A 27,962-nucleotide genomic window follows, 5' to 3' on the forward strand; every position below is an offset into this window, starting at 1 on the left:
AGATTGTACCTCTGGGGTGTTGTCAGTTAGGGGAAAGATGACCGATTTGGCCCAATTAATTGAGATACCTGACAACCCGGCAAATTTTACAAATTCGCGGAGCAATGGGTTCAAATTTTCAGCCGGTTTCGAGACATATAGGGTCATGTCGTCAGCATATAATGAAATCAATAAGCTGCGGGTGCTAAAACCTATCCCTCGCGCAGTGTGGTGTTGTCGAATTCTGGCCGCTAACGGTTCCATCGCAATGGCAAATAGGAGCGGGGATAAAGGGCAGCCCTGTCTTGTACCCCAGGAAATAGTAAAAGGTGCAGATATTAGGCCATTGACTCTCACCCTCGCCTTTGGTGCTGTGTAGAATGGACGTATTAGTGCTATACACATTGGGCTAAACCCCATGCGTTCCAAAATTCGGAATAGATAGGGCCATTCAAGAGAATCGAAGGCCATCGTGGCATCTAAAAATACCGCTGCGGCCTGTACATCTGGGTGGAGGTAGTGTAGTACTGAGAAAACAGTCCGTAGGTTATGTGAGGTTGCACGGCCCGGTATAAACCCCGATTGGTTCAGGGAGGGCTACCATTGGGAGCAGCGGCAGTGAGCGGTCAGCGATGAATTTCGCATATATTTTCACATCCACATTTATAAGAGACAAAGGCCGGTAGGAATCTAGAGATTTGTTATCCTTGTCCGGCTTCAAAAGCGTGACAATAAGGGCCTCTCTCATAGATTCTGGCAGTACCCCCTCCTCTAGAGCCTCGGCAAAAACAACATGGAGCCTCGGCGCTAGTTCATCTACATATGTTTTGTAGAAAGCCGTGGTGAGCCCATCAGGGACTGGAGCTTTATTCAATAGCAGACCTTTAATAACCTTGGCAATGTCTTGGACAGTAACCGGAAGGTCAATGTATTTACGATGGGCATCGTTAAACCAGACTAGGGCGATGGAATCCAAATAGGTCTCGAGCAATTCCCGTGTCTGCACATGTGTGGATTCATATAGTTTGGAGTAGAATGTGGCAAAAGTCTCCAAAATCTCCTCCTGTCCTATAATCACATCCCCATCAGGGTCAATTATGGTATGCACGTAGGCGGGCGTCTCAGCAGTATTAATGAGCCTGGCTAGTGTTCTGCTAGGCCTATCCCCTTCACCATATCTTCGCGCCTCTGCCTGCTTGCCTAGGAACTTAAGATCGCGCTGCGCTTCCTCTGTATAATCTAATAGTTTAGCTTTAATCTGTGTCGCAAGCTCGGGAGTGGGGTCGTCACAGAATATTTTCTCAAGGTCTTTAAGGTCCTTTTCCAACACGCTCAGGGTACCCCTAATAGCCTTAAGAACACCCGCTTGGCGTGCTATGCACTGCCCCCTAATGACCACCTTAAATGCATCCCATAAGATTGATTCCGAAGAGACAGAACCAACATTATTTTCAAAGTAAATAGCGATATCTTTCCTAATTTCCTCAGTGAAGGCAGCATCGAGCAAGGCATGTGGTGGCAAACGCCAGGTAAAAGGCACGAGTGGGGGCACCGGGGATCATCAGTTCCAACAGGCAAGGGGCATGGTCGGACAGTGAGCGGGCCAGACCGTCCACATTAACCGTCCAAGCAGCCACGTTGAATAGTTTCTTACCTGTCGGTGTAGTTTTGCAGCTTGAAGATCTTTCTGGATTCACTATGCTGTGCATATTCCGCAATCTGGTGGTTGGGTCCGGAATCGTAGTCTTTTTTTCTCTCTTTTTTTTTTGTAGCCCAGGTGGGCGTCGACGTCCCACCATTTGGTGTACCTTCGGTGACGTCGGCATGCTTCCGGCGGAAGCTACCACCCTTGGGCGCCATCTTCGGGTTCTTTTTTCTGTCTCTTTTTTCTTTTCTGTGTTTGTAGTGAATCCATGGCTATGTTTGTTAATCGTTTTTTCAACGTAATTCTTTTCACGTATCTTGTAAGCTTCAACTTGCTTTCTTTTCTATGTGTTTCCACCTTCTTCTCCAGCCTCATCTTTCTGGCGGAGGTGGGTGGGTTCGCTAGTGAATCCAGAAAGATCTTCAAGCTGCAAAACTACACCGACAGGTAAGAAACTATTCGTTTTGCAGCGTGAATCTTTCTGGATTCACTATGCTGTGCATAGATTTTGTAGCGGTTTTCGTTACTTTTGTGGCGGCTGGGTGGGAGATGAGCGTTGGTTGTTGAATATATGTTGAAGCACCTTTTGTCCTACTTGTGCTTCTTTGTTCATTTGTACATCCACGCAATAGTGCTTAGTGAACGTGTGCACTGAAGCCCATGTTGCCGCCAGGCATATGTCCTGAATTGGTGTGTTGGCCAGAAAGGCAATTGTTGCTCCTTTCTTCCTGGTGGAGTGGGCCTGCGCCCCTCCTGTTAGCTCTTGGCCCGCTTGTTTGTGGCAGAATTGTATTGTCTGTGCGATCCATCGGGCTATGGTGTTTTTAGTCACTGGTTTGCCCATCTAACTGTTTGCGAAGGATACGAAGAACTGTTTTGTTTTTCTGTGTCCCTTCGTCCTTTCAATGTAGTGCATCACAGCCCTTCTTGCGTCTAGAGTGTGGAGCGACCTCTCAGCGCTTGTAGAGGGGTTTTGGAAGAAGCTAGGGATCTGAATACTCTGGTTCATGTGGAATCTCAACACCACCTTTGGCATGAAGTGTGGGTCTGTTCTCATCACGACCCTGTCACTGTGTATCTGGATGTAGGGTTCCTGCAGTGTGAGTGCCTGCAGTTCGCTCACCCTCCGTAGCGAGGTGATTGCTACTAGAAAAGCCGTTTTCATTGTTAGCATTTGCAGTGATGCTTTGTGGATGGGTTCGAAAGGTGCTTTCATGAGCTCCGTTAGTACCACATTTAGGTTCCAGGCCGGTGGCGGCATTCTCTTTGGTGGCGCTATTCTTTTTGCCCCTTCCAGGAATCTTTTTACGACTTGGGATGTAAAGAAGCTTCTCCCTGTTTCTCCTCTTGTGTATGCCACAATCGCTGCCAGGTGCACCCTCAGCGAGGATGAGCTTAGCTTAGCTTTAATTAGGTGCGTGAGGTACCTTAGCACCGTAGATTCCCTGGTCAGTTTTCTATGGAGTTTTTTCTTGCAACACCATTGAGTGAATCTTATCCATTTTTCCCCATAGCACTTGCGTGTGCTGGGCCTTCTTGCCTCACGCAGCACCCACAGGGTGCTCTCTGGTAGTTTTAGATGTGCGAACTCTAAGTCCTCAGGAGCCAGGCTGCGAGGTTGAGGCTCTCCGGCTCTGGGTGTAGAACTTCTCCGTTTTCCATGGAGAGTAGGTCTCTTCTTTTTGAGAACTTGTGTGGGGGGCCCTGCGCCATCTCCATTATCTGAGAGTACCAGGTCTGCCTGGCCCATTGTGGTACCACCAGAATGAGCGTCATGTTGCTCGTCATGCATTTGTTGAGAACCCTGGGGATCAGTAGTATCGGGGGAAAAGCGTAGGCAAATGTTTTTGACCAGCTTATCCATAGGGCATTCCCCTGTGATAGTGCCTCTGGTTGCCTGGATGCAAAGTATTGGCATTTTGCATTCCGGCGTGTTGCAAACAGGTCTATTGTTGGTGTGCCCCATCTCCTGAATAGTCTCTCCGTTTCCTGAATATTGAGTTCCCACTCATGGGACGCTGAAGTCTGCCTGCTGAACCTATCCGCTTCTACATTGTCCTTCCCTGGCAGGTGTATGGCTAGCAGGTCTATTTTGAGTGGTATTGCCCATCTCCAGATTTCCAGTGCGAGGCTTGACAGAGGGAATGATTGAGTTTCCCCCTGTTTGTTTATGTAAAACATTGTTGTGGTGTTGTCTGTAGGGCTCCACAGACCCCTCACTCTGAGCCTGTTCATGTGTGCGCCCCATCCCTTCTGGGATGCGTCTGTGGTGATGGTCACTGTTGGGTCCGGTGGTGTTAGAGGCTTCCCTACTGTTATTCTTTCCTTGGTCCACCACCTTATTTCTTCCTGCACCCTGTGCGTTACAACCACTAGATCCTCCCAACTTCCTGTAGCTTGTGACCATTGCTGTTGCAGCCACTCTTGGAGTGGTCTCATTTGTAGGCGTACATTGGGGACCAGGTGTATGCATGACGCCATCATCCCCAAGATCTTGCTCACAGTCCTCACTGTCAGAGCTCGCCCCTTCTGGTAGTGACGTTTCTCCCTCAGTAGGCTGAGTGTTCTCTTCTCGCTGGGTAACAACCTGCATTGGACGGTGTCGATTTGAGCTCCCAGGAAGATTTTCACTTGCTCTGGTTCCATTGAGCATTTTCCCCAGTGTATGGAGAATCCCAGGCTTGCTAGCGTTCTTGTGACCTGCTCTGCATGATCCTTGCATGTCCTGTAAGAGCTTGCCTTTACGAGCCAGTCGTCGAGGTAGGGGTACACGTGTATCCCCTTTCTTCTTAGCTGTGCGGCCACTGCCGCGAGGCATTTGGTGAACACCCTTGCGGACTTTAGGCCGAACGCCAGGGTCGTGAATTGGTAGTGATCCTTGTTCACTGTGAATCTTAGCATGTGCTTGTGCTGCCTGTTCATGGGGATGGGCAGGTACGCATCTTTGAGGTCTATGGTGGACAAGAAGTCCCCGGTCTTTATCTGCGGGATGACCTCTTGTAGGGACGTCATCTTGAATTTTTGAGTCTATGTATTTGTTTAGGAACCGAAGGTCCAGGATGGGTCTTAGACTTTCGTCCACTTTTGGCACCAGGAAGTAGTTTGAGTACACTCCCCTGTTCCGTTCTTTGAATGGAACCCGTTCGATGGCCGCTTTGAGGAGGAGTTCTTGAGCTTCCTCTTGGAGTAATCGCAGCTCTCTTCCAGAGTGCTCTCTTTTCTTTGGCTTTCTGTTTGGTGGTCTCTTTTCCAACTCTATGCAGTATCCGAACTGCATAATGTTGAGTATCCACTTGTCTGTTATTTTTCTCCACTCCTGGAGAAAAAATCTCAATCTTCCTCCTACTGGCGTCACATGTTCCTCTGTGTCTTGTCCGTGTAGCCCTCTCCTGTTTGTTTTCCCGTGCTCCTCCCCCGGAGGGTTCGAGTGGGAGAGCACCTTTTTCCGTGTGAAGTCACTTAGAGGGGGGTTGTTCACCGCCTCTCCTTCTCTGGCCCCGTCCATTTCCTCTTGATCGAAAGGACTGGCCCCTGCCCTGGTAGTTCCAGTTTTGCCTCTGCTGGCCCTGGTGACTTTGGTTGTCACTCTGTTGTCCTTGGTGGAATGCCTGGTGTGATTGCCCTTGCTGGCTTCCACCCCTGCCGTTAGGCCTCCGTGTAGGAGTGCCCCTTCTCATCCCCCTGAATTGCAGGGCCCCCATGGACCTTGCCGTCTCGTTGTACTTCTTCAGTTGGGCGAGTTTCTCATCAACTGGGGCTCCGAACAGTGTTTCGCCGTTGAAGGGTGTGCTCAGGATGTTGTTCTGAACCTCAGCCTTGAAGCCTGAGATCCTGAGCCAGGCTTGTCTTCTTTCTGTGATGCCTATAGCCATCAGTCTGCTGGCTGTTTCTGCCCCATCCAAGGCTGTCTTGAGGCACGAGTTAGCGATGCTTTTCCCCTCTTCCACAAGGTGTGATGCCCGTCACGGTATTGTTCCGGGAGGTGCTTGAGCAATTGGCCAATCTCATCCCAATGCTGGTATTGATGTCTGTTCAGGAGGGCATTGGAGTTCGCCATCCGCCAGTGCGTTGCGGCGTTCCTCTCTATTTTCCTGCCAGTTAGATCCATCCTCCTGCTTTCTTTGTCAGGTGGAGGTCCAGATGTAGTTGGGACGTTTGCCCTTTTTCTGGCCGTTGCAGCGATTATTGAGTCGGCTGTGACGGATCCCTTGATGTAAGCTGGGTCCTGGGAGGAGAATTTGTATTTCTTCTCCGTCCTCGGCGTTACTGATCTGCATGTAGCCGGTTCCTTGAAGGCTTCCTTCCCCTGGTCTGTGACGCTCTTTAGCATGGGCAAGAACTGGCTTGCTGTGTGGGGAGCAATCTCTCCAGCAGGAAATCTGCTTTTGGCTTCTCCTCCTCCAGCTTAACTCCATAGACTGCTGCCGCCTTCCTGACCCCCTCATTGTATGCCCCAATGTCGTCCGGTGGCGAAGGCCTCGAGGGGTATGTCTCCACAGCCTCCTCCGGGTTTTCGGCCTCGATGTCCTGCCATTCCTGGTCTTGGGCCGTCGAGGAACCTGAGCCATAGCTTGACTACTGCTCCCCGTAATCCCCTTCTGTGTAGTAGAGGTCTTCTTCCTCTTCGTGCTCCGAGGGGTCCAGAGTTTTCGGCGTCTCTTCGACGTCGAACTCCTCGTGGTCCTGTACCTCAGCGACGGTCGGTGCCGGCTTCGAGGGGATCCTGTAACTTTTCATTTTTTCGTCAAAGTCCTTTCTCTGAAGGATATTCTCCATTTCGGCCTCGAGCCTTCTTTTCTTTCTCTGCATCTCTGCGGCCTGCTCGTCGTCGAGCGTTTCGGCTGCTCTTTTCGGCAGCGGCGTCGACGTCGAAACTTTCTTCGCCTCCTTTTCCTTCGAAGTCGAAGTCCCTTTTTCGGGGGCTTGCTTCGATGACCTATGCTTTTCGCTGGTCTTCGGCCTCCGGGAGTCCTTCTCGAAGGATCCGCTGGGCTCTTTTTCGGAGGATGCAGCTTCGGTCGTCGAAGTTTTCGGCGCCAGTGCTCCTTTCGAGGCTCTGGGCTCTGACTTTCGAGAGTCTGCCTCTGGCTTTCGAGACCCTGTGGGAGTTTTCGGGGTCGTAGACTCTCCTACCTTGTCAGGCGTTTTCTTATCGGTCTCTGCGACCGTGAAGTCATCTGGGCCTTCGGCGACGTTGTCCTCGTCGTCGGTGGAGAGGCCCAGTTCGTAAAGCATCGGGGCCTGGCCCTTACCCTGCATCGTGTGGTGAGCTGTCCTCTGTCTCTCTCGAACTCGGAGTGTCTTCGGCTTGAAGACGGAGCAGGCGTTGCAGTCTCTGCTCTCGTGGTCGATTGGCAGGCAGAGGTTGCAGACCGGGTGCTGGTCCTTCTGCGCGAACTTGTGGTGGCAGTTTTTGCAGAATTTAAAGGGTGTCTTGTACATCCCTGCGCTCAGGGGGCCCCCTGTGTGCGCATTCCTCCAAGGACGTAGAAGATCTCGAAGTTCTTTCCTTTCTTCGTCGTCTCTTCTCTGATGGTCCTCTTCTCCCGACCTTCTCCAGTCTTTACCGTCGAAGAGTTGCTGTATTTCCTTCTTTTCTCCTCCAAAATTTCTGGAGCTTCACGCGACGATCCAGACCCAACAGCGGAAAAAAGAATCTGAAGATGGCGCCCAAGGGTGGTAGCTTCCGCCAGAAGCATGCCGACGTCACCGAAGGTACACCGAATGGTGGGACGTCGACGCCCACATGGGCTACAAAAAAAAAAAAGAGAAAAAAAGACTACGATTCCGGACCCAACCACCAGATTGCGGAATATGCACAGCATAGTGAATCCAGAAAGATTCACGCTGCAAAACTGAAGTTACCAGCCAAAAGTCCAGTCTTGACCAGGCCCCGTGGTGACTGGAAATACATGTGCCCTCTTTACCCCTGGGGTGCCGTACCCTCCAAATATCCATCAACGAGCCTTCCTTGAGTATGTCATGTAGAGCAGTGCTGGCGTGTGGGTGTAGAGGTCTGGGGGCACCTTTTCGATCTAGGGAATCATTTAACACCACATTGAAGTCTCCACCCCAAATAACTGTCGGACAATGCATCAATGTAATCTGGGCCCAGACCCTCCTGAAAAACTCTGGATCATCTACATTTGGGCTGTAGACAGCCGCCAATACTATCGGTTTACCCACGAGGGTCCCATGTAACACCACGTATCGCCCATCTGTATCGCAGGATACCTTATGTTCCCTCCAGTCTAGGCCTTTTCTTACCAGTATCGCCACACCTCGGGCATAATTTGAAAATATAGCTGAGTATACGGGGCCCCATCTAGAGTGCCTAAGTCTAGGTGACGGTGTTGTGTTCAGATGGGTTTCCTGTAAAAAGCATTTATCAATGTCATGCCTCTGCAGATAGCCATGCAGCAGTCTCGCCTTCCTACTGTCCTGCAAACCACGGATGTTCCACGTTAGCACCTTTGTCACCCCCATTCACCCATTTCTGATCCATGGTGGTCACAATCCCACCTAACCACAGTATGACCATGTAGAACGACAGTACAGAACTTAGTACCAAAGCACCGACCTATAGCCACACAACCCATTACCCCAGCCCTCCCCCCGCCCACACCAACCCCCCAATCAGGTTGTGAAATTCCCCTCATAACGCACGAGGCGTAAGAACAACTTAACAAGTGAACAGCGGGAGACACCCCTCTGGGCTAGGCATCTCGAGCTTACAACCCCGTTGGCACAGGGTGACTGCGTTATTTCAATTTGACCTAAGGCACTTAATAACAGTAAATATTAAAGTCCACAGTTGCATAGTTAGAGAGCCACGCAGCATAAGCACAGCCCATAAGGAGACCATAGCAGACATAACATTCTTAACATCAATGTTACACAGCAAAGCGGATCGAGGCGCACATTGAAATACTATGTCAAATCAATAAAATAAAGAACATTTCACAAGAGTTGCAGCAGTAAGGAACTGTTAGCATTCAATCATTATCACTCGATCGCGCCTCCATTTCTCCATCAGGTACAGTCTTCTTCTTTGATTTAGAACCACATATGTGCTTCGTAAATTTAAGGGCGGAGCGGGCATCTGGAAAGTAATTGGTAGTTCCTTCATGAACGACTCTTAGTTTTGCAGGGTATAGGAGGGAGTATGGAAGACCCGCCTGCAGTAGTAGGCGCTTCGCTGGCAAAAATTCTTTCCGAGCTGCCTGCACCAGAGGCGTGAAGTCAGGGTAGAAGGAAAGATTATTACCTTTATGTATTATTTTACCTTTTTCTCTCGCCAGTCTGAGTATGAGATCTCGGTCTTGATAATTCAGCAGCTTCACGAGAATGGGCCTCGGCGTTTCTCCAACCGGCGGCTTTTTCACCAGCGCCCTATGTGCACGCTCTACAGTGAACACAGGTGACAGGTTAGGGTCAAATAGTTCATGCAGTAGGTCAGTGATGAAGACCTCCATCTTCCCGATCGCTGTGGTTTCTGGAATCCCTGTAACTCGAACGTTACATCTCCTAGAACGTGCTTCCAAGTCATCGGCTTTGGCGCGCAAATCTTTAATCTGTTTCTCCATGTTGGTGATTCGCACCTTCGTGTCATGCTGGAATTCACAGCATTTCGTGTTACGATTTTCTAGGCAATCCAACCTAGTCTCGTGCGTGCTGACCTGGGATCTCACCGACTCCAACCGAGTAGTCATTGAGTCCAACTTCAAATCTATGCTCCGCAAGCTAGAGCGCACCTCCAACATCAATGTTTTAACATCTATGTCCTGTTCGTCACCATGTGCCGCCGACTCTGCAGCCTCCGAGTCCTGAGATGGCTGCTTAGTTTGGCGCTTTTGTTCGAAGGTGAGGCGCGGCTGTCGAGGGTCCCCTTTGCCCATCCTCCCAGCCTGGACGAGGCGTTACCCCCGCATCTTCCACAGCCTACGTGCAATAGCTTACAGCTACGGGCAGTCCGGGTCCAAGAGTAACTGAATACAGGGCTCACAGGCTACAGCGCGCGAACATGTCTCTTGGCAGTGAGGTGTGTGCTTGCAAGTATGGGCTTAGTTGTAATATCGATCGACCCTTCAACTCTGCCAACAATACCACAGCGTTCGAAGGAGAACAGGTGGCACAGTCGGGAGCCAGGCGCTCCCTAGGGTTCCAGAGGGCAACTTGAGTAGGCCCAATAAACTCACAGGCCCCACAGCAGTTCGTCGGCGCAAGCCTGTGGATTGGAGGTGAAGCGTGCAGTATACGGTGTGTAGCGCTATTCACAAGATCCCACACAGAGCCTGCTAATCAATGGCTGGCAGTCGGTTGCCCCTTCCCGCCCTCAGCAGGTGTCCGCCATCTTGATTCAGGACGACCAAAGCCTGCCACAACGCATAATGGCGACGTCCCGATCTTACTCGGGGAAATGTGGGTCGCCGCAGTCTCGCTTGCGTAGATAGTCACAGCGCCTCCAGGCTACATCAGATAACGGAGCGAGCTGGCAGGCAAACAGCATGGCAACGTACCTCCTAAGGAGTTAACTCAGACTCAGGACGCACAGTTCAGCCCAATCCAAGATGGCGGCTCATATAAATTGTCTAGCTCCGATTTTATAAAGTATATTTCCCAGTCACTGCACACATCAGAGCATTGCTAATGTCGGTCGATATAACGGTGGTCCACCTTTGCTTGTCCGGCGCGGAGTCGCACATCGCGCAGAGTCGAGGCGTGGCGCCTCCGGTGCGGCCTTCTCATCCCCGGGCTCAAGTTGAATCAGGTGCCCAGGAAGGATATCACCTCTCTCAGCTTCCGCCGTCGCCTCGTCCCGGAGCCAGCCGTCGGAGCGTGCGATCCACGAACCACACACACTACGGTCTTCAAAGGGTATCTGTGGGTGCCAACCGCACCATGCAAGGAGTAACGATGTGCCTTACGATCTGGTAAGGATTATTGCAGGATTAGTATCGCAGCCGGCGGAGCTCGCTTATTCAGCGGCCATCTCGCTGCTCCGTCAGCCACGCCCTCGAATTGCTCAACTTTGAAAACGTGTGTACACATTTTTATACTGGAACCACTGTCAGTAGGGCAGGCAGCGCTTACAACATTTACTTAGAGCGCTCACCCTAATAAAGGCTTTCAATTAATGAACCATGAATACAAGTTTGAACAGCATTAACATATGGAAACCAATATGACCTTAAGTGCAGACTGTGTCCTTCCCTGAACCATAATGTGGTACTAAATACTGGCAGCCAAAGGGTTTGTGCTGCAGGGGGTTGGGCCTACTTGTCCCAAGGACAAAATACACATGAAAACTTGTTGCCCTTGACCCCAAACAATTTGTGCTGGGAGTCGGGCTATAGGATTTCCACATCCCTGAAACATCAAGCCTGGTTTGGTCAATCAATAAAACATGCCCACCCAATACATTGTTTATTAACATCACCTTGAATTTATCACATGTTTTAGGCAGGGCATACATTGTTGATGTATCAATTAGGGATACAGAGGCCTGGGTTTTCCCAGAATTAGACACTGTATCTAGTATTTAAACTGACATTAGAAAGCAAGCACCCATTTTCCATAGGTAGATCGTTTAATTACATTTTAACCCATCACATAAACAAGAATCACAATAGTTTGGTGTTGCCACTATGAAGAAAATGGCAGAGTGGAGTCATAAAACCCTTGTGTCATTCTGGATATTATGCTCAATATTATTTTACTCGTTGAAGCATTACCTTCTCCCACTTCCTTTATAAAATAATATATCACTGGTGTAAATGAATGTAAACATATGCTGCTTAACAATGACTATCTGGTTAATTTCCGCTAACTCGATATGTCCCTAGCATCTAGTAATGCCAATATCTTACCACTGCTCCAGAACGAACTGCTTGCTCATACAAGCCAATCACATCAAAGGTGCCACTACGCTCCGACAGCCTGGCCTTACACATCCAGTATTTGGCAAACTTTTCAGCTTGTGGTATTTTTGAAAGCGCGGTCTGAACCGTCTCAGAAGGTAACCCCTTGAATTAAGGAAACAAAGCAAACAGGCTGTAAAAATGAGGCATCAGGGGAGAGAACTTCAAAAACAATCTAAGACACAAAATTGCCATTCCTTAACACAAACGGTCGAAAAGAGAGGACTCACTCGGAAGACAGCACTCCAAAGTTAACAAACCTTAGAAAATTAGCATCACATTCTCAGAAATATATATATATATACACATATACATACACACACACACACACAACCAAAATCCCAGTGAACGACCGCAGCGGGCCAAACAAGGGCACAGACTCCAGTTGAAGATACAATGAATCAGTTTATTGCCTTAGCATGTCAGGATGACACGTTTCAGCCACAAGCCTGTGGACTTGATCACATAGCGCACTTTGAAAATGGACATTGTTTTTATAGTATCATTAGTGACTTTTCTATGTTTATTATGACATGGCAAAAACGTGGCAATTTTGCAGCATGTAGTAAAATCATCTTGTCATCAGTCGATGACTAGGCACAGAAATGACAAGCAAACTTCAGTGACAGACAGACAAAACACTAGTGCTCTATTATCAAAGTGCAGGTGGCCCAGCAATCTGTACCTCCTGTGATGCGCAGTGTTGGAAAGGGTAAGCAAGTGTGGGCAATGTTTGCGGCATTATCAATGTATGGAAAAGGGCGTTATTTTAAACTGGTCTCCCAAAACGTATCTGTGATAGAAACTTATTCTAGAATTCGATGAAGTAACACGAGTAAATGTTCCGGAAAATTACCATGAATGCCATGTGCCATGGGTAAAATATAAGAAACCAGGTGTACCATCAAAACTAACTGGGGAACATTTGATGAAGCGCATCTATTACAGACTTTACGTGAGAGTGACCATGCAGTTACTTATTTTGCGAGAGCGCATCTGAAGTCATGTTGCTATGTACGCTAAGTGTAGGTACTCAAGATGGGCTTAAGTGTTGTGTCATCTGTAGCATGTCGAAGTCTGCGTGTGATGTGTGTTGTCCACTGAATGGCCTAAAAATGTGTATTAGTAAATATGCTAAACAATGGGGTCACTAATGAGTAATATTAGATATAGGTGAAATGGGACGGGGAAAAGTGTGATATGTGAATAATAAACCCTAAAGTCGCGACAAGAACGGACTAGACTGGTGACGTGTATTTAAAAAAAAAATCCTAATCGTCAAAACATGAAATTTGGTGGGTTAAAAACTGGACAACCAGCTAAAAGTCAGCCGACTTCTAGAAATCACATGGGCGATAATGTGTGAACGCAATTGTAGTAACTTCTTTTTACAGGAAGTTGTATAGGTCTTCACTAAGGTTCAGTCCTGCCGGCGCCTTGGTGTTGAGCTCAATTATATATTTAGACTCAAGTTGTCTTAACAATTTCTCTCTGTTACCCCCACGTCTGATTGGTGGGATGCAGTCAACTACACAGTATTTAAGGTGGTCCAAGTTGTTCTGATGTGTTACTTTGAAGTGCCTGGCAACAGGATATGCTGTGCCACTGCTGACAATTGCTCTGATATGTTGCAAGATTCGTAGGTGCACTTCGAGCTTGGTGCTCCCTACATATCTGAGCCCGCAGCTGCAGGTAAGAATGTAAACTGCGAATTACGTTCTGCAAGTGAGTTTTTGTTGGATCACTATGGGTTTGTTCCTGAACTCCGCCGTGATTTGGGTGGTGTTAACTCCAAATCTACAGGCCCTTCACCTGCTGCACTTAAAAAACCCTTTAACACCTGATAACCAATTTGTGGCATTAGTTATTTCAGGGCAGTTTCTGACTACAGCATCATACATGGAACTAGCTCTCCTAAAAGTGATGTCAGGCCTAGGGGCAACCATGGGTCCTAGTGTGGAATCAGTTTTGATGATGCCCCAGTGTTTGTTTAAGATGGATTTAAGTGCACGTGCCTGGGTGTTGTGAGTGATGATTCGGCGCCTGGTTACCCAGCTTTCAGTGGTCAGCTCTTGTTGAGTATCTGTGTTGTTAATAATGTCAGTGGATGTGCCTTGTAGTAGCGACTCTCTGGGAAAAGAGTTAGCTTTGGAGATCGCTGTCGCGATCGTCTTTTCAGTGTACCCCCTCGCCCTGAATCTCATGTGAGACTCCAATTGGCACCTGGTCGGGTCCGTAACGTTGCTGCATATTCTGCACAAGCGCAGCATTTCCCCATAAGGAACGCTTGCTATCAGGTGTTTCTGGTGGAAGCTGGTGGCGTGTAGGGTGGAGATCCCTGCAATGGTTTTTCCTATGGAGGGTGGACTGCAGTGAGTTATCAGAGACATATACTGTTACATCCAGAAATACCACTGATTCTGTGCTTATGGTGGCACTGAACTCCAAATTATAATCATTACAATTGATCTCATTGATGAATGTCTTTTCACTGTCAATGCAACCCTTCCAGACCAACAATATGTCGTTTATATAGCGTAGCCAACAGAGGATGTTGTTGGACCAAGTTTCTGGGTGTGTGACCCTGAGGACCCGCTCCTCCCACCAGCCCACATGGAGACATGCGTAGCTGGGGGAGAAGCAAGACCTCATGGCCACACCCCTGAGCTGCTGGTATGTCTTGTTGTTGAACATAAAAAAGTTATGTTGCAGGCACCACTCAATGAGAAATATGATGAGTTCATTGTGTTTGTAACAGTGAATAGGTCTCTTCGCCAAAAATTCATGACATGCATTTAGTCCATCAGACATCAGGACAATTCGATGACCAAGGGATGTTTTTGAGAAGAAAATCGCTAGTGTCTCTTAAGTAGGTAGGTAAGTTTATGGCATGCAGAAAGTAGTCAAGATATTTAGATATGTTTTTGCAGAGTCTTTTGTGTGCCGAGATGATGGGTCTGCCAGGCACTGGTGATGTTCCTTTGTGTACCTTTGGCAGAAAGTACAGAAATCGGTAATACAGAAAAATTGTTGTTCAGGAAATTGAACTCCTCTTTACTGAGAGCGCCTTGCGTCCTGTAGTTGTTGAGGCTCTTTTTGATTTATTTGAATCTCTGCCCGTAGTGGGCGTGGCTGAAGGCACCCCACGTTGCTCTCCTATCTGACTTGTTTGGCCCCGGTGCAGCTCTCATACTTCCTCTCCCTTTCATTCTCCAGGTCCGACGCATTTCGAGGCCATAACGCCTCTTCATCATGGGATCTCGCGGGGTACCCTCCCGATGCTCAAGGAGCTATTTTGGGTATGGGTGTGTATATGTATATATATATGGAAAATGTTCCTGCTCTCGTCAATGATTGACGGGAACACCATGTGCAGACCTCCAAAAACCTCGTACCAGCAGCGAAGAAATTAGAACAGAAGCAGATCCAAAGCATCAAATAGGTGGCAGAATAGAGATTTTATTCATATTCAAGGATACATGCCCATCCGACAACGCGTTTCACTCCTCTAGGGTGCTTGATCATATATCCACAACAATCTTCACAACCTCCATTGGATGGCGAAATGAAGAGATGGACCCCACGGCTTCAGGTTAGGCAAATGATTTATTTTTGCAACCTCTCAACGATGACGCGTTTCAAGCATCAAGTGCTCTTGATCATATATATTCCCCCTCAAAGAGCCTAGCGCAAAAGGAAAACCGCACTCCAGGGTTTTGAAGAACAAAGTTTTAATGGACTGAGGCGTTTCGACCAGTGCGGTCTTTGTCACACTTCAGTAAACTTTATTTGATCCAGACCTCAACTGAGATCAAATACAAAATTTTGAATAATTTTAAATACTCATAAAAATGCTTAGTTAAAACACTTTTGCTTTTTTAGGCTTACTACGAAATGGTCAGTGACAATATTCAACCACCAACTCAAACAGCATTAGAATGAATTTGGTCAAATAAAATCTTCGAATTGTACTTCTTGCTTAACCACTTGGATGCTAATGACAAGGGTAACTCGTCATGGAGTTTCCATTGATTTCAATGGAAATTACATGAAGAAGAACAAATACCCTTAGCATCCAAGTGGTTAAAACAGCTTCAAAAAGCTTTTGAAAAACTTAAACAGATTATGACAGACATATTCATTAACCGGAAAGTTACACAATGTAATTAAATCTTGAGCAGAGAAAGCGTTATATTTGAATTGAATTGGGATTATATAACGTCGTCGGGTCTTAACTATGCTCTCATTAGGACAGATTAATAAAACGTGGAACAAGTCTTGTTGGCCACCTTTGCAGTGTTCACATAAACCTTTAGAGTTATTAGTACCATCCCAGCTACCTAAAAAAGTGGCTAAAGGGAGTATACCCAAGCGTAAAAGTAAAATACACCGCCTTACGCCGTGCTCTAATTGAAAACGCAAGTAAGGGACAGAAGTTTTGAATTCTTTTTGTTCAGCAAACCGTTTATAGTGCTTCAATTGACAGCAGTGATCTTTATCAGATTCAAAACTGATTCTAGGGGCCGAATGTTTTAAAAACAATTTCAGGTGTGCTGGGGACCACTCCTGTAAAAGTGCAACCATGCATTGTGAGACCTCCAAGGCCTGTACCATATTCTTCTTAACAGTATACCCAGATGCTTCCTCTCTAAAAGTCTCCAATTTTAACAAATATCTTAAGGTACCTGAGGCTGCATGTAGTAAATTGTAGGCCCATCTGATAATATTAGATATTACTCTGGCAAAGATTCCCGTTACTGATAGCTCGAGACATAGGGCTTGAACTGGACCGACTGTGCCACTTTTATCAGTTTACGGAGTATGAGCCCTTCTTTTACTTTTAGAGATTGCCATGTTTTAATTTGTGAATATTCCATGGCATATGATAAAATCGGAGGGATTTTCATACTGTAGACTTCAAGCATTAAAGTAAAGTGTCTACTTCCTGTGGAAAGGTACAATCTCTGTAAAGCCCCAACATGGGAATCTGCCTTCCGGTTCAGATGGCGAAGGTGGGCTTTATCTAGGAGGTTAGACGTGAATGTAATGACCCAAATACATATACTCACTTACAGTCTCTATTGGTTTGTCTCCTAAAGACCAAGTGTAGGTTGACGGCTTCCTTCTGCCACTAAAGGGGAGTGCTTTAGTTTTATTAATATTTGGCATCAGGCGGTCTTTGTCATATATTGTCACATATTAATCTGTTGCTTGTATAGTGAGCAACTGTCAGAAGTGTGGCATTGTTGCACTTTAACTGCTTGGAGCGATTACATGTTTGTTTGGTTGGAGAGTTGAGTGAAGTACTGACAGGTGGTGTAGTTGTGTTGCAGTGAACTTGGTGGTGTTAATAAACATGCAATGTTTAATAGAGCAATATGAGAGGAAATAGCTTGGTTCATACAGTATTAATTCTACATATTTATGATAAGAGGGCAGTAGCAAGGCCAGAGATACATCCATGTGACATCAGGGGTAAGGCGTGGCTCAAAACAGCAAAGTGATGCAATACTGTATTTGTCTATGTGGTTCACCCAGAAGTGCTGAAAGTCATGACGTTAAAAAGAGCCACAGACACCTCAGTAAAGGATCTATGGGGCCACACAGAAACTTTGAATGTGGGACCTAAGGAACTCTACAGACAATCTTAGTAAAAGGACTATAGAGCAACCCAGAAATACTGAATGCATGACAAAGAAAACACACAGACAAACTCTACAATCGGTCTATAGGGTCCACTCAGAAGTGCAGCCAACCTAAAAGGGTGACACTGAAAGGTGAGAGTGTGACCACATTCTTCTGTTACCTGTGGCTGCACTATCAAACACTGACCATTAAGCACAATGTTTGTACCATACATGGAGGGCGCTACAAGGAGAGTCTTACCTCATCAATGAGCCGCAAACAGTCAGACAGTGTCATGTTAATCTTCATCGCTAGGGAATTCAGATCATCTTCCTCCTCAATGCCAGCCCAAAAAGATAGCCTGGCCTTTGCTTTGGCAGGTTTTTTGGGCGGAAGGGTCATTGCTGGTCTTTTATAGGATTTCCCTTTGGAATTCATCCATTCCTGCAACTTGCTCCTAGCATGGGAAACACAAGTAGAACAAGCATTTACAATGGTATGGTCTCGGCATTATTAAAGGTAGAGCTATTGGCATTGCTCATGACTTAAAAAAAAATAATATATAGATAAATGGTATTGTCATTTACAATGGCAATGGGTGAGTAGTAGAGAGTATTCGCGGACACAGAGCCACACACACACACAGACAGCCGTGCACACACACGCACATACAGACAGAGCCACGCGCACACACACACACACACACACACACACACAGACACACACACACACACACACACAGACACACACACACACAGACAGAGCCACGCACACACACACACACACAGACAGAGCCACGCACACACACACAGATCGCTAGGGAATTAAGATCATCTTCCTCCTCAATGCCAGCCCAAAAAGATAGCCTGGCCTTTGCTTTGGCAGGTTTTTGGGCGGAAGGGTCATTGCTGGTCTTTTATATGATTTCCCTTTGGAATTCATCCATTCCTGCAACTTGCTCCTAGCATGGGAAACACAAGTAGAAGAACAAGTTACTTACCTTCGGTAACACTTTTTCTGGTAGATACAATATCTGCCTGTGGATTCCTCACCTTGTGAATATCCCCCTGCGTCAGCAACGTTCGGAAATTTTCTTCGTAGCACGCCAACGTGGACGACGTCACAGGAGTACGACCTCGCGCGTGACTCAGGCCCACGCCGGCGTGATGACGTCAGTTCAGCCCTTTTTTTCCGTGCCTTCGAGGCACACGGACGGACCAACGACAGCAAATATGCAAATACACAGTGTACACAGTACATACCAATCAAATACGCACACAAAGCGTGCAGTAGAAATAGCACAATAGCAGCAAACATATAAACATAAAGACCAGGTATAACAGAGTGGACAACGGGGAGGCGGGTGGGCATGTGAGGAATCCACAGGCAGATATTGTATCTACCAGAAAAAGCGTTACCGAAGGTAAGTAACTTGTTCTTCTGATAGATACATCTGCCGTGTGGATTCCTCACCTTGTGAATAGAGTCCCACAGCAGTCCCCACTCCCGGAGGAGGGTGTCCACTCTGCTATACCAGGAAATCTTGGAGGACAGAGCGCGCGAAGTGACCATCCCTCCTCACCTCGGTATCCAAGCAGTAGTGCTTCGCGAAAGTGTGGAGGGAGGCCCAAGTCGCGGCTATGCAAATGTCCTCAACTGGAACACCTCTAGACAAAGCAGATGTTGCAGACTTAGCTCTAGTTGAATGTGCTCTAATACCCTCAGGAGGGTCCTTACCCGCCAGTGAGTAGCAAATCTTGATGCACAGGATTATCCACCTGGAAAGTGTGCGCTTGTGCACCGCTCTGCCCTTCTTGCAGCCAGCAAAACCAACAAACAGCTGGTCATCCATCCGGAAGTCTTTAGTTCTGTCCAGATAGAAAGACACCGCCCTTTTAGGGTTCAGGCGATGCAGTCCCTCTTCCTCCTTAGAAGGGTGAGGGGGAGGATAGAAGGTAGGAAGGGTAATGGATTGTCCAAGATGGAAGGGAGTTACCACCTTAGGCAGAAAAGCAGCCCTGGTCCTAAGAACCATCCTTTCAGCATGAATGGACAGGAATGGGGGCTTGGAACTAAGAGCCTGAAGCTCACTTACCCTCCTTGCCGAGGTGATTGCAACGAGGAAAATCGTTTTAAAAGAAAGGAGTCTCATGGGACACTTGTGCAAAGGTTCGAAGGGAGAACCCATCAAAAAGGTCAGCACAAGATTCAAATCCCAATGAGGAATCACAAAAGGAATAGGGGGGAACTTATTAATGAGTCCCTTCAAAAATCTCAAAACCACCGGAGACTTAAAAAGAGAGGGCTGATCCGGCAAACAGAGAAATGCAGATAAGGCTGAAAGATACCCCTTGACCGTGGCAACAGCAAATCCTTGCTGCGCCAAAGAAAGAGCAAACTGCAAAATGTCAGACAAATGAGCCTTCAAAGGGTCAACATCTCTCTCCCTACACCAAGAGACAAATTTAGACCACCTATACGAATAAATGGACTTAGTGGAGTCACGCCTGGCAGAAAGAATGACATCCACCACATCATGTGGGAGAGAAAAAGAATTCAAGTTGCCCTGTTCAATCTCCAGGCATGAAGGTGTAATGTCTGGAGGTGGGGGTGTAGAACCTGCCCCTCCATCTGAGAGAGGAGGTCGGCCCTGTGAGGGAGACGGAGCGGCGGGTGAGAGGAGAGGTGGAGAAGGTCCGTGTACCACACCCTTCTTGGCCAATCCGGGGCGACCAATATGACTTGGGCCCGGTCTTGGCGAATCTTCCTCAGAACCCGAGGAATCAAGGGTATGGGAGGAAACGCGTAAAGGAGTTGCGAGTCCCAACTCAACTGAAACGCGTCCCCCAAAGCTCCTTGCATCGGAAACTGGAGACTACAGAATGACGGGCAGTGAGCATTCTCGCGAGTGGCGAACAGGTCCACCCGAGGAGTCCCCCACATCTGAAAGATGTCGTGAACAACCTCTGGGTGAAGCCTCCACTCGTGATCGGCAGAGAACTGCCGACTGAGAACGTCTGCACGAACGTTCAGAACCCCGGCCAGATGATTTGCCATCAGACAAATCTGGTGGTCCTGAACCCAGGACCAGAGACGCAGAGCCTCTCTGCAGAGACACTGCGACCCTACTCCTCCCTGTTTGTTGATGTACCACATCGCGGTCGTGTTGTCCGTCAGGACTTGAACTGACTGACCGCGAAGGGAAGGGAGGAAGGCCTTGAGCGCCAAACGTATCGCCCGCAACTCTAGAAGGTTGATATGAAGCAACCTTTCCTCTGGAGACCAAAGACCCTTGATCTCCAGATCCCCCGGATGAGCACCCCACCCTAGAGTGGAGGCATCCGTGATCACTGTGGCAACCGATGGAGGCAGTTGGAAAGGCTTTCCTTGAGACAGATTGCCTTCCACGCCCCACCAAGACAGATCCGCTGCAGTTTCTCTGGAGATCCTCACTGACTCCCTGAGATCTCCGTTGTGCTGATACCACTGCCTGCGGAGGCACCACTGGAGTGCCCTCATGTGCCAGCGTGCATGATTGACCAACAGAATGCAAGAAGCCATCAGACCGAGCAGACGAAGGACCTTCAAGACTGGAACAACCGCTCCATTGTAAAATAAAGGAATCATTTCCTGTATGTCGTGAATCCTTTGAGGTGGAGGGAATGCACGACATACAGTAGTGTCCAGTACCGCACCTATGAACAGGTTGCGCTGGGAGGGCACCAGGTGAGACTTGGGTACATTTATCGAAAAACCCAACCTGTGCAACAACTGAGTTGTCTCTTGCAGATGATGAAGCACATTCTCCGGCGACTCCGCTTTGATCAGCCAGTCGTCCAGATAGGGGAACACAGGAATCCCCGATCTTCTGAGATGTGCAGCCACCACTGCCATCACCTTGGTGAAGACTCGAGGCGCAGTAGTAAGCCCAAAAGGATGGACCGCAAACTGGTAGTGCTGCGATCCCACCGTAAAACGGAGATACTTCCTGTGCGACTTCAGGATTGGGATGTGAAAATACGCATCCTGCAAGTCGATCGACACCATCCAGTCTTCTTCCATCAGCGCTTGAAGAACCTGTGCAAGTGTGAGCATTTTGAACTTCTCCTGTTTGAGATAGAGGTTCAAAATCCTGAGGTCCAGGATTGGTCGAAGTCTGCCATCCTTCTTGGGTATCAGGAAATACCTGGAGTAGCACCCTGACCCCTTTCCTGCTCTGGAACCACCTCTATCGCACCCTTTCTGAATAGTGCCAGGACTTCTTCCTGCAGGAGAAGAAGATGGTCCTCCGAACAATAACCTTGGCAAGGAGGGTAATTGGGAGGGAATTCCTGAAAAGGAAGTGCATACCCATTTTCTACGAGATTGAGAACCCAAAGATTGAATATGCTACTTACCAGTATGCATCTGTTCTTCGCATGTAGGGCTGCTAACATTCATATCTTAGCATTAGATCGCCGCCTAGTGTTGGGCTCGGATGATTGCACATTGTTGTCCTGGAAGAGTCTTCGAAGTATCCTGAGATAGGTGGCTCCTCCCCTGGACTACAGTGCGCATGGGCATCGGCTCCATCCCCAGATTGTTTTTCGCCATTGTGGCAGAAGATGGAGTGAAAAGTGTAAAGGATGTCCATGCTAATGAATAAATACAATAGTATATCTGCAGCTGCGACAGGCACCGGGGAGGAGGGCGGGCGATATGAATGTTAGCAGCCCTACATGCCAAGAACAGATGCATACTGGTAAGTAGCATATTCAGTTCGAGGCATGTGGGCTGCTAAATTCATATCTTAGCATAGAATACATAGCAGTCCCTCCATCAGCGGCGGTTGCCCGTGCCAGCTGCAGAAACCTGAAAAAGTGTCTTGAGAACAGCCTGTCCTACAGCTGCTTGCTGCTTGGAATGCACATCAACACAGTAGTGTTTTGTGAAGGTATGTGGTGTGACCCACGTGGCTGCTCTGCAAATATCCTCTAAAGGAATGTTCCCTAGGAAAGCCATGGATGCCCCCAGTTTGCGTGTGGAGTGCGCTCTGGGGGGTATTGTTAAAGTGCGCTTGGCTTTTTGATAACATATCTGGATGCACTTAACAATCCACCTGGCTATCCCTGCTTTGGAAATTGGGTTGCCTTTGTGTTGTGGTGCGAAGGCAACAAAGAGTTGTTTTGTCTTTCTAAAGGGTTGTGTTCTGTCTATGTAGTACATCAACGCCCTCCGTACATCTAAGGTATGGAGCATTCTTTCCGCCACCGTTTGCGGGTTTTGAAAGAATGCTGGTAAGTCAATAGTTTGGTTTAGATGAAACTGTGACACCACCTTCGGAAGGAATTTGGGGTTAGTGCGTAGCACTACCCTATTTGGATGAATTTGAATGAATGGCTCTTGGATTGTGAGCGCCTGCAGCTCACTGACACGCCTCAGAGACGTAATAGCTATAAGGAAAGCTACTTTCCACGTAAGGAACTGGAGTTCACACGAGTGCAGTGGCTCAAATGGTGGTCCCATCAGTCTGGTGAGGACGACATTGAGGTTCCACACTGGAGCTGGCGGTGTCCTTGGGGGAATGACTCTTTTCAGACCTTCAGGGAAGGCTTTAATGGCGGGCACTCTGAAGACAGAGAGGTGCTGCCTGTTCTGAAGATAAGCCGCTATGGCGGATAGATGTATCCGAATGGAAGTGTACGCCAGATTGCACTTGTAAAGATGCAACAGATAGCAGATGATGTTGGGGATAGATGCATCAAGCGGGTTGATGTCATTGGCTGTACAGTAGATGACAAAACGCTTCCACTTTGCAGCATAGCATGCTCTAGTAGTTGGTTTCCTCGCCTCCTTGATGATGCTCATGCATTCTGGAGGCAGGTTAAGGTACCCAAACTCTAGGACCTCAGGAGCCAGATCGCCAGGTTGAGCTGTTGCGGATCTGGATGCTGAATTTCTCCATGGTTCTGCGTCAAAAGACTGGGCGTGAGACGCAGTCTTTGATGCGGCACCACTGAGAGTTCGAGGAACGTGGTGTACCATGCTTGGCGCGCCCACGTTGGAGCAACTAAGATGAGAGTCATCTCGTGCTGCCTTAGCTTTCTTGCGACCAGCGGTATTAGAGGGGCTGGCGGAAAAGCGTACGCAAATTTGCCTGACCAGTTCATCCATATCGCATTCCCCTGCGACTGTGGGTGAGGGAACCTGGCGGCAAAGTGTTGGCATTTTGCGTTCTCTTTTGTGGCAAACAGGTCTATCTCCGGATGACCCCACTGCTGGAAGTACGGGTGGAGGACAGATGGGTGTAACTCCCACTCGTGCATTTGATGGCTGTACCTGCTGAGCAGATCCGCCATCTGATTGTCCTTTCCTGGGAGGTGTTCTGCCATGAGGAAAATGTTCCTCTGAATGGCCCACTTCCACATGCTCTGAGCCAGATGAGACAGCTGTGGCGAGTGGGTGCCTCCCTGCTTTTGAATGTAGTACATCGCGGTCATGTTGTCCGTCCGGACTAGCACGACCTTGTTGCACAGATGTACAATGAAGGACTTGAGCGCCATGAAGATTGCCATCAGTTCCAGATAGTTGATGTGCATCTTCTGTTGCTGCGTTGACCATAGTCCCTGCACTGTGTAAGTGAGCACATGAGCTCCCCATCCCTGGAGAGATGCGTCCGTTGTCAGGACAATCTGCGGCACAGGCTCTTGGAACAGTCGGCCCTTGCAAAGGTTGTGTGGAGTCCACCAATGCAGAGAGTCGTATGCCCGACTGGTAACCAACACTAGGTCTGTCAATTGTCCACGAGCCTGTGTCCACTGATTCGCTAAGCACTCCTGGAGCGGGCGCATGTGTAGCCGTGCGTGAGGGACTATGAAGATGCAGGAGGCCATCATGCCTATCAACTGCATGAACACTCTCGCTGGAAGCGAGTGTTGTGGCCTGAACCTTTGGATCAGGGCCTGCATGCTGTCTATCCTGACTTGGTTTGGCTGAGCCATGGCCGTCAGGGTGTTGATCGTTGCACCTAGGAACTGCCGGACATGTGCCGGCTGAAGATGCGATTTTGGGTAGTTTAGGGAGAAACCCAGATCGTGAAGAAGGTGAATTGTAGTTGACATGTCCGCGGCGCACTGCTGCTCTGACTTGGCTTGTACGAGCCAGTCGTCTAGGTAGGGGTAGACATGGATGTTCTGCCTCCTGAGGTGCGCCGCTACTGTCGCCAGACACTTGGTGAACACCCTCGGGGCTGTTGTGACTCCGAAGGGTAGGACCTTGAACTGGTAGTGCCTGCCTTGAATAGTGAACCTGAGGTATTTCCTGTGTGACGGGTGTAGTGGAATGTGGAAATACGCATCCTTGAGATCTAAGGTTGCTAAGAAGTCTCCTTGGTTTAGCAAGGGAAGAATCTGTTGCAGTGTAAGCATGTGGAAATGTTCCGATAGTATGTACAGGTTGAGGGGGCGTAGATCTAGAATGGGTCTGAGAGATCCGTCCTTCTTTGGAATAAGGAAGTACAGGGAATATACCCCTGTGCCTTCCTCTCCCACCGGCACTTGCTCGATTGCTCCCTTTTGCAGCATCACCACTACCTCCTGCTGCAATAAGAGCAAGTGCTCTGCGGACATAGGCCTTTGCCTTGGCGGGATGTTGGGTGGAGTGGACTTCAATTCTAGGCAATAACCATACTGGACTAGTTGTCGCACCCACCTGTCTGTGGTGATGTTTTTCCAGACGGGTAGGAACTGCTGCAGTCTCCCCCCGACAGGTGTTAGGTGGTCGGGGGGCAGTGACAGAGAGTCACTGTTTGCTTGGAGTAGAGGAGCGGGGGTTGTTGTTTCCTCTGCCGCGACCTCTGTTGCTGTTATTCCTGTAACCTCCCTTGTTCTGTTTCGTGAACGAGGATTGTGCTCCACCTTTTGAGAACTGGGATTGTTGACCCATTTGTCCTCTGGTGACCCCACGCGCACCTGAGCGACGAAAATTGCTGCCACGAAACTGTTGAGACTGCAGGGCCCCCATGGATTTAGCAGTTTCCGTGTCCTTTTTTATTTTCTCTAGGGTGGTGTCAACATCTGGACCAAACAGACTATCAGGATTGACCGGTTGATTAAGAATTGTTGTCTGAATATCCGGTTTAAAGCCTGAGATGCGTAGCCACGCCTGTCGTCTCAGCATAACGCTAGTGTTGACAGCCCTAGCAGCTGTATCTGCAGCGTCAAGCGCACACTTGATGGCTGCGTTTGAGATTAGCTTCCCTTCGTTAATGAGCAGTTGTGTAGCTTCTTGGAACTGTGTAGGCAGGTGTTGTACAACCTGTTCTAGGGTGTCGTAGTGTGCCCTATCGTAACGCGCCAAGAGCGCCTGTGTATTGGCGATGCGCCAAAAGTTTGATGCCTGTGCAGCTACTCTTTTGCCCCCTGCCTCTAGCACTTTGGACTCCTTATCCGGGGGAGGAGCTTCACCCGTTGTCTGGGAGTTGGCACGCTTCCTGGCATTGGCGACCACAAGAGAGTCCAGTGGCAATTGTCCCCGGATGTAGGCGGGGTCCGCAGGTGCAGGCCTGTACTTCTTTTCAATGCGAGGGTTGACCACTCTCGCTCTTGTAGGCTCCTTAAAAATGTCCCCAGCATGTTTGAGGACTCCTTTTAGCATAGGAAGTGTCTTTACTGTCCTTTCAGAGACTGAAAAGGTGTCGAAAAGGAAGTCTTCCTCAACCGGGTCGGCATGCATGTCCACATCATGATTGGCTGCCGCCCTTTCAAGTAGTGCATGAAAGCCTGCTGAGTCCTCAGTCGGGGATGCACGTGCATTAAAGAGCTGCGGGTCCTGCCCCACACCCTGGGTGTTCTGGTCACCAGTGTCATCGTATGAATCCGGTTGTGCATCAGGTTCATCGATAGGGAAATTGTACTGCTCGTCCTCATCATACCCCTCACCCGCAGAGTGTTCTGGGGAGGGAGTAGGGCTCCGTCTTGGAGGAGGCTGGATTGGCTCCGTGAGGCCTGAGGCGTCAAGGGGCACCCTCTTCTTTTTCAGTGGGATGACATAGGAGTCCACTGGCTCCGAAGTGATTTTCCTCTTATAGAGGGTCAGCTTGCCTGTGTCAGCGTCGATGAAATGCTCTGAATCGTCTTCTGATTCGAGTACCCGACGTGGAAGCGGGCCAGCCGGCGAAGAAACTTGTTTCGGAGCCGATTTGGTTGAAAACGCTTTCGGCGCCTCCTTAGGTGGCAAAAGAAAGAGAAGTTTCCCAGAAGGCTTTGCTGGAGTGTCCTTTTGCGGCTGCGGCGATGGTATCGGAGCCGACGGGGCAAAGGCTTTCTCCCTGATTCTTTGCAGTGAGTCTGCGATGAGGGACGTCTCACTCACAGTGGGTTTCGTCGCTGACGAGGATGGTCTGATCGGTCCCTCGGATCCGACGTCCTTGTGGGCCTTGTGCGCTTTGGGCGCGGAACCCGTCTTCACCGCCTCCGATTCCTGAGTCCGGGGCGCAGACTTCTTGTGCGTAGCCTCCTTGGAGCCGACTTTGGCGGACTTGGACGGCGTCGTAGCCGCTGACCCGTGCCGACCATCTTTCTTGGAGGACCCCTCCTCAGGCGTCGGTTTCGATTTTGCAGCATCGGAATCGACGGACTTCTTCGGCTTCTGCGGACCGGAGGTCGACGGAGCCGATGGGGTAGCGGGCACCGTCTTTTTCACCGGCACGGCAGCCATCTTAGGGACACTCGAGTCCTTAAGTTCGGGTTTCGTTTTCGGGTCGGCCATTTTAGGTGTCGTCGATCCCGATGGTTTCAGTTTCGTTTTCGAAACAGTCTGCTCAGCAAGTGAGTCCGTAGCCGGGCCCGAAGGCGGGGCTGTGGCTTGCGGCAACGGGTCTTGGGTAAGGCCGACAGGCGATCCCGTGTCCCGGTCGGTATCTTCGTAACCTTCGGGGCAGAGCTCGTCCCCCGAGCTGTCTGCCGCGGCCCCATAAATCTCATCGTCGTCTCCTACCTCTTCGACGTATTTAAGGCCTTGACCCGCGACTCAGTCGTCGTCTCCCGGATCCGCCTCGACCTCCGTCTCTGGTGGGGAGATTTGTAGATGGTGACCCTGGACCTCTTCGTCCTGGTCGCCGAAGATGTTCTCCGGATCCGGGGCCGCTTGCTTAGCTTCCAAGCGCACCGCGCGCCGAAGCTTGAGAGTTTTCTTTGAGCGGAACTGCGCACACAATTTGCACTTTCCGTCGTCGTGGTCAGGCGAAAGGCACTTGTTACAGACGGGGTGTAGATCGATGTGTGGGTACTTGGACCCACAGAGCGGGCAGTACTTAAACGGGCTCCGCTCCATGTCCGAAAAGGCTTGCAGTCGTGTCGCGATGAGAAGGCCTCAAAGTTCAGAGAGCGAAGAAAACTCCGCTTATTCCGGCTCCAAGAGACGGAAGACTCGAGACCGTGCGCAGACAATACCGACGCAATAAAATCGAGGCCTTTTGGCCGCTAAAAGTTAGTTTTACTTGGTTCCGACAGTAAGACGTCGAGACCACATCCGAACCCAATGGCGGAAAAAAACAATCTGGGGATGGAGCCGATGCCCATGCGCACTGTAGTCCAGGGGAGGAGCCACCTATCTCAGGATACTTCGAAGACTCTTCCAGGACAACAATGTGCAATCATCCGAGCCCAACACTAGGCGGCGATCTAATGCTAAGATATGAATTTAGCAGCCCACATGCCTCGAACCTGATGTAACCGATACCCAATCTCGTAGAAAATGAGTAAGCCGACCCCCTACCGGCCCCACATGATCCAGAATGGTGATCTAGGGCTGCT

At 49.0% G+C, this 27,962-nt stretch overlaps 1 protein-coding gene across 2 annotated transcripts in view; it reads right to left on the reverse strand.

Annotated features, from left to right (window-relative positions):
- Window positions 1–27,962, reverse strand: part of LOC144791968 (uncharacterized) — a 157,893-nt gene that overhangs the window by 67,303 nt on the left and 62,628 nt on the right. For both annotated transcript variants that reach the window (XM_078666828.1, XM_078666827.1), the window contains exons 5-6: window positions 17,431–17,626; window positions 11,494–11,649 (exon numbers count right to left, since the gene is read on the reverse strand). In XM_078666828.1, coding sequence (XP_078522954.1) covers window positions 11,494–11,649; window positions 17,431–17,626 — 352 coding nt within the window. The remainder of the gene's footprint in view (window positions 1–11,493; window positions 11,650–17,430; window positions 17,627–27,962) is intronic.

The sequence above is a fragment of the Lissotriton helveticus genome, chromosome 11 (genome assembly GCF_964261635.1).
Source record: "Lissotriton helveticus chromosome 11, aLisHel1.1, whole genome shotgun sequence".
NCBI lineage: Eukaryota > Metazoa > Chordata > Amphibia > Caudata > Salamandridae > Lissotriton > Lissotriton helveticus.